At 40.4% G+C, this 10,998-nt stretch overlaps 1 protein-coding gene across 1 annotated transcript in view; it reads left to right on the top strand.

The window, feature by feature from the left end:
• Positions 1 to 10,998, top strand: part of IMPG1 (interphotoreceptor matrix proteoglycan 1) — a 171,429-nt gene that overhangs the window by 26,356 nt on the left and 134,075 nt on the right. Inside the window, exons 2-4 of the mRNA XM_012646044.1 lie at positions 934 to 1,167; positions 9,945 to 10,111; positions 10,386 to 10,414. Coding sequence (XP_012501498.1) covers positions 934 to 1,167; positions 9,945 to 10,111; positions 10,386 to 10,414 — 430 coding nt within the window. The remainder of the gene's footprint in view (positions 1 to 933; positions 1,168 to 9,944; positions 10,112 to 10,385; positions 10,415 to 10,998) is intronic.

Raw genomic sequence — 10,998 nt, 5'->3', positions numbered from 1 at the left:
AGAAGAGGAGGAATTAAGATCTGACTCTACTGTTAACATGCTTTGCCATCTCCAAGTCTCAGTATACTACTGCGTGGTAAACTGAGAAGAATATTATCTGTTTCATCTGTACAGTAAAGCTTTCGTGAGAATGATATGAAATAATACATATAAAAAATTCAAAATAAAAAGGTGCTCAAGAATGTAAGTTATTATTATAAGAGGTCCAGAAAGTTGTGTATGAAGTCTAGACCTAACCTTAATAGACCTGGCATGCCAGCAGGATAAAATGGCTTAGGGAGTTACATTCTCTGCCAGTCTCTTCTCTGGGTCCTCCCCTTCATTCTTCCTCCCACCTCCTCAGCCCCCCTATAAAACAGTAAGCTTGCTCTGTAAATACAACTCTAAGACACATCCTTGCCCATCTCACTTTCAGCCAGATTACCACCCTCTGAGCCCTGCCAGTATAGAAGGGCTGCCACTAATAGCAGGAAGGTGATTTTGTTGCATTTTTCCCCCTGGGTTTTTAGAAGCACTCCACTTCCTCATTGAGAGTATACCTCTGGGCACCACAATGCTATATCATTCCCCACTTGAAGTGTATTATGAATATGTCTATCAAAAGAGGCATCTCTCGGGAAGCTTGAGTGCTAAGTGGGGAGTGATTTTTAGAGATACGTGTGGGAAATGGTTTCAATATTTGGCAGTTCCTAAAGGCAAGATGATTTGAGACGTTGGCTTTTTAAAAATACTCTTGATCACTTCATTATACTATTCTCTTATTTCTGAAAATGCCTTGTCATTTGGAATATTACATTTGGCAGTTGCACCAAAGTATAAATTTCATAAACCGGAGAATATTAATTTTTAGTTTATCTCATTCAATCATCCATATATGTCACATATATCACATAAATGTATATATTCACCAGGATATCAATCTTTCTTTTACAGATATCTCCATTAAAATAAACCATTCTGAAACTAAAGACATAGACAATGCCCCAAGAATCGAAACAACTGAAAATACTGAAAAAATGTACAAAGTGTCAACCATGAGACGAATATACGATTTGACAAAGCATCGAACAAAAAGATCAGCATTTTTCCCAGCGGGGGTTAAAGTCTGTCCGCAGGAATCCATGAAACAGATTTTAGCCAGTCTTCAAGCTTATTATAGATTGAGAGGTAAGGAAAGAGATGAAACCTGTTTAGCCCTTTGTTATTTTCATCCCTTCCCTTTCATTCATCCGTAGGTTGTCTTCAGCCCAAAAATTCCAGGGTCTCTCATTTAGACACAAGAGTTATAAAAATCAGCCCACTGTATCTGATAGTAATAAATAATAAACTTTCAAAACTATGGTAGCTATCAGCTCTTATGGTTTAAAATAATATCTTGTGCAACATAGAACCATTAGGGCATTTACAAGTCACCAGAAAGCCTTGGCATCCAGATTTTACTCTTTATTTTTATTTTTGCCAAAGCTCAATAATGAATTTGAGTATCGTTCTTATGAGGAAGAAGCACAGGATGATTGCAATGTCAGGAATCTGAGCAAGTTGATTTATGACTTAAGATTTCATTTTTCAAAAGCAACATTACACTTCAGATCCTCTCTCCCTTCTTGATAAGTTCAAGTTGTTTGTTGCTGACCCAGTAAAAACTTCTGAAGTTTGGAAACCTGGAGGCACATTGGAGTGCAGAGGACACACAGATTAAGAGTGGTTACCAAGATGTAATGCAGGTGTGTTAACAGAATTTACAGCACAATTACTATGGTTTCTAGCAGAGTTACAGCGCAGTTTTTACCCTGAGACAGCATTAACAGGATTCTGATAGCATTCCCCGGAAATCATTGAGGAGTTAAATCACAGCACGGCCACCACTGGCTGTCCTTTTCATTCACTTGTGTGGGGGTGACGGGAACCTTGCCCTTTCCCTCGAAAGTTCACTGAAAGATTAACTCACAATTAAGGCAGATTAATAAAAGAAAGAGGTTTATTTACCATGCACACAGGGAGAATGACAAAATGAATACCCAATATCCCAACAGGATTCAGATATTTTTATACCTTCCTTTTAGCAGGGAGAGGGAGATGAGGAATATAGGTAATTCTGTTTAGGGGTTGCTAAATGTTTGCTACAGAGGATGAATAGATGCTTGGGAGAATGAATGGATGTTGGGGAGTGGAATAGATTGACTTGTAAATTAACCTGAGAGACAGATATTATGTTTAAAATGATTTGGGCCAAGTCTGGCTGCATTCTTGATCTTCTTTCCTGTAATATATTGAGTTAACAAGGAGGGGAAAGGAAGTAGATTGTTCTTTTCATGGGTCCATCTGGTTACACAGATAGAGGGTAAGCCCCTTCCAAGGGCCTGTTGGTTTCTCAGGGCCTGTAATTCAAAACAGTCTTTATACCAAGAGTCATATTTTGGGTTGAAAGTTCCTGAGCTCCTTCACTCACCATGGATGAAAAAAATTCCCACGGCTGCATCTTTGAAAGAAAAACAAATCTTTGGTAGCTACTATTAAAATTCCCCAGGTAACTGCAAATCATGCAAAGTATCCTGTCTATCTAAGGCCTAAATTCAATTCATCTTACAGGTGAAAGTTGAGGGGGTTTACTGATCCCACCTTAATCACACTGTCGGGTTCCAGTTTGAAATGTCAGTCCTGTATTCTCCATTCTTGGTGTGCTCATGGCCAAAGAATGACCAGACACACCGAAGTAAGGGAAGCACGAAAATGAAGTTTATGGAGAGGAGAAAGATAGGATTATAGGGCAAGAGCAAGATACAGGTTTACAGAGCGAGATACATACACCACAAATGATGACCGGACCCATTGTCATAGCGAAAGAGGGCAAAAGAGGGGCTTGGTTATGGTCTTGGTCTTGTTTAATAGTGTCCGGATTGGGTCCTCCCTCATGGCTCAGACGTCACCATGGAACCACTTTGATTGGACAGTTGGGAGTTATATGACCCAAATCTTACTGCACAAGTGGATCTCCTATAAGCCTCTCTGAAAGCTGGTTGTTCTAGATCACTTTCCAGACCCTATCGCACCTGTGCTGCTTGGCCCGTGGGCTAAGAGAGTCCTCTACATTCTTTTGCAGTTGGCACAATAAGTTCTGATTGACAGATTCGTAGGGTATTCCCTCCTCCCCCAGGTATGGCAGTCATTTGGGACAGGACTAAGGTGGGGTGGCACCAGGACGGGGGCCCACTTTCATCCCTAGGAGACTGGGAATCCCTCGCTATCTACCTAACAACACTACATGTTTGCTTCCATTCCAAAAAGCAGAGCCGCCCTGCTCTATTTAAAGCCCAGTGCCCAGAGCAAGCTGGTTGGGTTCTAGCCTGTGATGTGTTGCACATCATGACAACTGAAAACCTATTTCACACTGCTAACATCCAACAAAGTCCTTGTGCATGGGTTAAATTAATCCGAGGTGCTCTTATTGGATTTTGGAGGTATAATTAACAGTCTCAAAAATATCAAGCCTTATGTTCCTCATATGTCTCATTTTATATGAAAGTAAAAAGATATTTGCTTTGTGACAGAAGCCACACCCACAGAAAAATGAAGAGAATTGGATCATAGTCAGGAGGGCTCTAATTATAGACAATCAAATGCACTGTATTAATATTCTGAGGTCCTAGCAGAGCATCTCCACAAAGCATGTTCTCAGTAAACATCTATTGATAGGTACAGAAGACAAAGGGCCCATGGGGCATGCAAAGAAAAGACTGTGACATGTGTAAATTCCTCATTTTGAGTGTGCCTACACATTGATCAGATAATGACACTGGCAAGTTCCATCTTGTTTGTTCAGGGATAGAAGTATAAACATGCAGTGTTTGCATCACCTTGAATATGAACGCAACTATTCCGATTTTCATATGATTTCTAATTCTTTAAAACATTCTCAAATACTAGTCACTGCAGGTATTTGTAGAATAGACTACTTATTGCTGGAACCAAATTCATAGCTCTGCATTTTTATTCTTAGCTGTTTTTTCTTGATTAGGTTGCCTCTTTCGTTCTGTTTCCCTGGATAAAACAAACCGTTGTTTTTCTCCCCACAGCAATGACAGTCCATTATCTTTATGGCTGTCCCTGGGTGATACGAAATTTTACTATTCATCAGTGTGGGTTTCTTAAGTCTAACAAATTGGTTCACAAAGAAACAAGAAATAAGAGCGAGCTACAAAGCATGTTCCTTTGACAGAGTAACCCACTATTCTTGTGCTACTTTTACAAAATTATCTGTTGACATCTTTCAAACTTAGAGGAGAAAGCTCCCATATTCCTAAATCAAATGGAACATTGAGTTATTTCTTTTCCCAGTGCTTAAAGAAACACAGTGAAAATGCTCTGAGATTTGTGATAGAATCATTGACATGCTCATCCCAAAGCACAAATGCAAAAGAGGCAAGTTTGTTTCTGGTCGTCTCCAGACTGAAGTTTGCTCCTCCTCAGCCCAACTCCCTGCTTTAGGGACACCCCTCCTCAGGCCTCCACCTCATCCTACCCATGTCTCTCCCTCCCACTCCCTCTCTCTCTTTTTCCCCCAACCCCAATATCAAAAGCTAGATCTTACTTCCACATTGATGTGTGACTTAGAGAAGGTTAGAGATGGACAGAGTCCCTCTTCTTACTACTCCAAGTGCTGTCAGCAGACCAACAGCAGCACCACCACCTGGAACTTGTTGGAAAGGCAGAATCTCACACCCCAGCCCAGACCTACTGCCAGCACTTGCATTTTACGGAGATCCCCAGGTAATTCATTTGCACTCTAAAGTTCTAGAAGCACCAATATAGAGAACACCTAGCCAACACTCCCATTGTACCGATAAGAAAACTGAGATCCGATGCAGTAAAGTGGCATGCTCAGGGGCACAGATGGCAGCAGAGCAGGGATAGAACCCAGTGTCCTGACTCCCATTCCAGTGTGTTATCTCTCCATCTAATGTGTGCCCAACCCTGCACTGGGCATTTTCATATGCCATTGGTCTAATAATACTTCCCAATTGTGAATAACTGTCTGCAGGTCTGGCCCTCCAGTTACAGACATGCATGCCTGGCCTCTAGGATACGTGTTCCCTGGGGTCTACCTACATCATCAAAGAGCCCAGGGTATGACCTTCAGCAGAAAGGCTAAAGTCCTGTGACCAAATTTAAGGCATTGGCCAGCAACTGTAGGAAGACTGGGGAGGCAAGGCGTTGGATTTCTCTAGAATCCCTGGTGCAATCCCTCCCTGTAGGTTCGGAAGAGAATGGTACAGAACAGGTAAATCAAAGGGTTAGAAAAATCCAACTTTGAGAAGTTTTTGGATCCCTCCCAGCCCTGAGATCCTTTGATGCCTCAACGTTCAAGGCTTTTTTTATACTTTTCAGTAAGGATGGGGCACTATCCTGGTGAGTTGTGGGCTGGTGCTCCCAATCACAGAAGGATTCTGTGCCTTCTGGTTTGTGGGAAGCTTCTAAGCGGCCAGAAAATTACATCAGAGGAGCCACAAGAAAGAAGAGTCTGAGGTTTCACCCTTCACATTATGTTCCCTGTAAACTACCGTGCCCTAGGGAGATAATTCTTCAAGCAGCTTCAGACGTGCTTCAGAGAGAAAGTTTTCTCAAAGCCTTTATGAAACTTTTTTTGGGGGCAGGGGGGAGCTCTGTGTCCTGTGGTAGGAGGAAAGACAGCAGGGAAAGGAGCATGACTAAGAAGATACAGTCACCAAAAACAAGCACCTCCTACTTGACAGTTCAGTCTCAATCTCCCCAACCATATGAGAGGGCGCTGCCTGCAGAACCTCTGCGTAACTGGTGACAAAGCACCCAGGAAAATGAACTTCTATATACAACTTTCTACATCAGGCATGATGCTTGCAAGTGTGAGTCTGGGCTCGACTAGGAACAGCTAGGTTCAACTAAGAACAAAATTAGTTAGCCTGAAATCGGACTGAAGTTTTCTTTCCTTTTAAGGAAATCTTCATCTGAGACCAAAAACGACACACCGAAGGTCATGCCTAACTGGCAAGAGATTATTACATTATGTCTTCCCAGATGTTTCTCACATAGATATTGTCCGTGAAAGTCACCAACCCTGGGCCCTCAAAGACAGTGTTAGTTTATTTTTTATGCATTGTTGTATCTCTGGCACTTAAGTGGGTTTTGAACTAAACTAGCAGGTACACTGGGGAAAGATGGAAAGGCAAAATAACATCCCCAAAGAGAGTGTGGAGAATGTAGGCAAGAAGGATAGCAAGGACAGCTGGTTTGCTCAGACTAAACACACAACTCTTAGGGTTTGGACAAAGCTGAAAACATTCAAGCGTTGTTTCTTTCTTGCATGGTATGTAGACTCCTGACTAGAGACGAAGGCCTAGAGACTACATGATGGTTGGTAGAAGGAAAGGCATTAAAATGCCCTGATCCTTGCCTGGCAGGAGACAGGTCATGTGCACAAAACAGGTCATGTTCAGCTCTCCAGGGCAAGCCTATTCCATTGCTTCCCATGTCTTGACCCCTGTTGTTTCCCCAAATGTGGGAAACTAGATGGCACATTTGAGGTGGTGGGGACTGCAACCTCTTCTGTCTCTGTGGGTTACTAATTATAAAAGATCGATTGCCTTAAAGGTTCTGGCCAGGTGGCTGCTCGTAAATGACCTGAGCTTCTGGTGATCTGGAATTCTCTTTGTCTCATAAAACAGAAAGCTAAGAGAAATCCAGACATAGATCAAGTGGGGACGAGGGAGATGAGGCATAAGTATAAGAGTTTCCACACTGGTCTTATCTCCCCTCGTCGTTTCCCACAACCCTTTTTCTCAACACAGCAGTGTTGTTAAGTGTTTCTTTAGGATGTTAGCTGGTGCCAGCCTCTGCCACAAAGGCTCAAATTGCTTCCCTTCCCCTGAGAGGTAAAAATCAGCATATTACAGTTGCTTTTAGGAGAGTCTTCCAACATTTTTTGCTCACTTAAACTCCTAAAATAATTTTTATGCTCTATACCCCCTTGTACACTTCTCGGTTAACATCTAAAGTTTTTCATCATAAGTTTAAATAATTAGATAGGATGTAATTTTCAATGAGTTGTAAAGATTGATACTTAAAATAGAATAAGAATTGGATCATTCTTATGTATCCAGTGGAATCTACCGTGGCCACTCAATACCTACCATCAAATTCTCTTAACAAATACATGACCAAATTCTTCTAAACAGTAGGAGAGTTTGTCACATGGTTCCTTTTTCTCCGTACTTCCACATTTCCATTCCATTTCCCCCTCAGGGTCTTATTTTAATGTAATTTATATTTATGCTTGAAAATCTGTTATTGATTGCTCTAAAACACTTCTTAGTAACAAAAATATATATGACGTATATAAACTGAAATTATATTTTTTATTTCCTATGACTATAGGCTTTATGTGTAAAAATAAATTTCTTTTGGATTCAGTTATGTTTATAATAATTTTAATATACAATTGATTAAAACAAATGTATATAATAAATTTGACAAATTTCTTTAAGTTTTTATTGACAGATGGAGGTAGGGTGAGGTACACATTTTGTGAGCATTAGTGTTTATAAATGCGAAATTGGAAATGAAAACTTAAAAAGAGGGCTTTGGAAGGAATCAGTATAAATAAAGGAACCACAGCTTAAGCTTCCTAAGCTTCTACCTCTGGATTGACGAGATTGTTTTGGTTTTGCTTCTCTGTCAATTTATGTACAATTAGTCATTATTTATATTGTGCATTGCTAAAACGAGACAGAGTTTACATCAATTTTATCCCTATTATTTTACTTAGGTTCAGTTAAGTGCTGAGAAAACTTGTTTACATAAATAAGCAGATGGGAAGTGATGGATTTTGTTATAGTAATGTCCTTATTCTTCAAATTCCTCTGGCATTGTATGCCAATAATCACATCACAATCTCTTGTGATTGTTTTTTATGATCTATCAGCTGTCAACTCCATAAGGATTCCTTTTAATTTGTTGAAACAAAGAATCAGAAATCACCTGAGTTGTCAAAATGTGTTTTATCCCTCCACTAGGTTCACTCTCTCAATCTCAATATTGTTCCCTCAAATTGTCTCTTTGTGTGGCAACCTAGAGGTGCTGTGCCACAATACCATTAGGGATGGATGGATGGGGAAGGGCTGTGACCTGAGGTGAAGTGAGAAGGGAGAGGTGTGTCCTCAGGGAGACCAATTTTAGTAACGCATGCACAGGGAAGTTGAGACCTGGAAATTGATTCCTTTTAAATGTCTGTGTGCCTGCCCATCGCTTGGAAAGTCTTCCAGTTCAGCCAGGGTACCCGCACCCCGGTTTGGAGACTGCTGGTCTACCATGCCCTACGCAGTCTGTGTCTGCCTCACCGCGTCTTTCTGTCTTCATCCTCTATTACTCTCAACCTTGCTCTGGCCACACTGACATCCTTGCTGTTCCTTCAGTGCTCCTAGCAGTCCCCAGCCTAGGGGCCTTTACTTTTCCCAAAATGTTCAAAAGTCACCTGTATGGTGAGGTCTTCCTCAACCATCCTATTTTAAATCGCAGTCTTAAACACACACACACACACACACACACACACACACACACACACACACGCATGCACACCATATTCCCTATCTTCTTTTTTTACATTTTTAATTGACACATAATAATTGTACATATTTATGGAGTACATAGTTATGTTTCTATACATACAATGTATAGTGATCAGATCAGGGTAATCAGCATATCCATTATCTCGAACTTTTATCATTTCTTTTTGTTGGGAACATTCAATATCCTCTCTTCTAGCTATTTGAAATATATATTGTTAACTACAGTCAGCGTACCATACTCTAGATCAGTGGTCCCCAACCTTTTTGGCACCAAGGACCAGTTTCATAGAAGAGCATTTTTCCACAGACCGGGGTGGGGCATGGTTTCGGGATGATTCAAGTGAGTTACATTTATCGTACAAACCTCTCTGCTAATGATAATCTGTATTTGCAGCCGTTCCCCCAGCACTAGCATCACTGCCTCAGCTCCACCTCAGATCATTAGGCATTAGATTCTCATAAAGATCCCACAGCGTAGATCCCCTCGCATTCACAGTCTACAGTAGGATTCACACTCCTATGAGAATCCAATGCCCCGCTGATCTGCCAGGAGGCAGAGCTTATGTGGTGATGCAAGCAATGGGGAGCACTATAAATACAGATGAATCTCCCACTGCTCACCCCTGCTGTGCATCCTGATTCCTAACAGGCCACGGGTACCAGTCCATGGCCCAGGGTTTGGGGACCCCAGCTCTAGGTGACTAGAATTTATCCCTAGTATCTAATTGTAATTTTGTATCCTTTAATAAATCTCTCCCTAACTTTCCCTTCCCCCTACACTTCTCGCCTCAAGTATCCTCTGTTCTTCTTTTTACTTCTATGAGATCAACTTTTTGCAGTTTCAGCATATGAGTGAGAATGCATGGTATTTAACTTTCTGTTCCTGGCTCGTTTCCCTCAACATAACATCCTCTAGTTCCATCCATGTTGCCACAAATGACAGGGTTTCATCCTTGTTTTTAAGGCTGAATATTATCCCATTGTGTATATAAACCACATTTTCTTTATCCATTCATCTGTTGTTGCACACTTGGGTTGATTCCATATCTTGGCTATTGTAAATAGTGCTGCAGTAAACATGGGGGTACAGATGGCTCTACTATAAACTGAGTTCTCTTCCTTTGGATAAATGCCCAATCCCTATTTCCTTTCTTTTCTTTTTCTCCATAGCATATAGTAGGTGTTCAATAAATATTTGTTAAATAAATTAATTTCTAGGGGCTGTAAATTAGCATGTCAACATAAGCCATGAAAGAACTTTCCATGTTATGGGATTGTACCTGGGTTGGGGTAAGGAGGTCTTCTTAGGACGTGGCCATTTTCCACCCCGATGGCTCTGTATTGCAGTGTGTCAAGAAGTGGTGTGGGAAGCATATCGGATCTTTCTGGATCGCATCCCTGATGTAGGGGAATACCAAGATTGGGTCAGCATCTGCCAGCAGGAGACCTTCTGCCTCTTTGACATTGGCAAAAACTTCAGCAACTCCCAGGAGCACCTGGATCTTCTTCAGCAGGTGAGCCTAAACACTGTACGGTTATTTGGAACACTAACCAAAGAGCTCTCAGGCCTCCAGCCCATGCCACTTTTGAATTAGTTTCCACCAGCAGGAGGGTTAAATAAAGAAATGCTTGGAGATATCTGATAAAGGCCAACAGGAATTTTATTTCTGCAAAATAATATTGCACAGGCAAGTTGAAGTGTAGTTGAAGAGAGAAGGGAATGAAAATAGACTTTAGTGCTTCAGTTAGCATTATCTCCTGGTAAAATTACCTTTTTTCTTTTTGCAGAGAATAAAACAAAGAAGCTTTCCTGAGAGGTAAGTATCCAAAATAGAGTGCTGCGTGCTCTTGACTTTAGAAAGATCACATAATAGAGTGAAATTAAGCTATTGTACCTTTATAATTTTATGTCAGCCACTAAGGTCTGTGTAGGTTATTCTGACAATTTATGCATATATTACGCTGAAGATACATGGAATATACAAGAAAAATGTATAGACCTTATAGATTGAGATAGATGTTTGCATTGTTTTCAGATAAAATGAATTCAGCACTATGTGATATATATCTAATGTGTATCTTCACTTATAAAATATGAAGCATTAAAACAGTTTGATTTTTAGAATTTATGGTAAACTATTAGTTACATCAGGAAAATATTTAATACAATCAGAGAGCAACCTGAATTTTGAACTCTAATTTGGTATTCTGGAAAGTGTTAGTATTTCTCAAACTAAAGTACTAAAGCACTGAGCTACATCATCAAGAATTGAATATCAAATAAGAAAATCACAATGCAAAAAAAAAAGGAAAGCAAAGTGCGTTAGATAAAATGATTAAAGAAGAGAGATGTTGCCAAACTCTAAACTCACAAAATACATACATTTTATAATATTTAGAA

Source organism: Propithecus coquereli, unplaced genomic scaffold (assembly GCF_000956105.1).
Source record: "Propithecus coquereli isolate 6110/MARCELLA unplaced genomic scaffold, Pcoq_1.0 Scaffold24, whole genome shotgun sequence".
NCBI lineage: Eukaryota > Metazoa > Chordata > Mammalia > Primates > Indriidae > Propithecus > Propithecus coquereli.
This window is presented reverse-complemented; position numbering and strand designations above follow the sequence as displayed.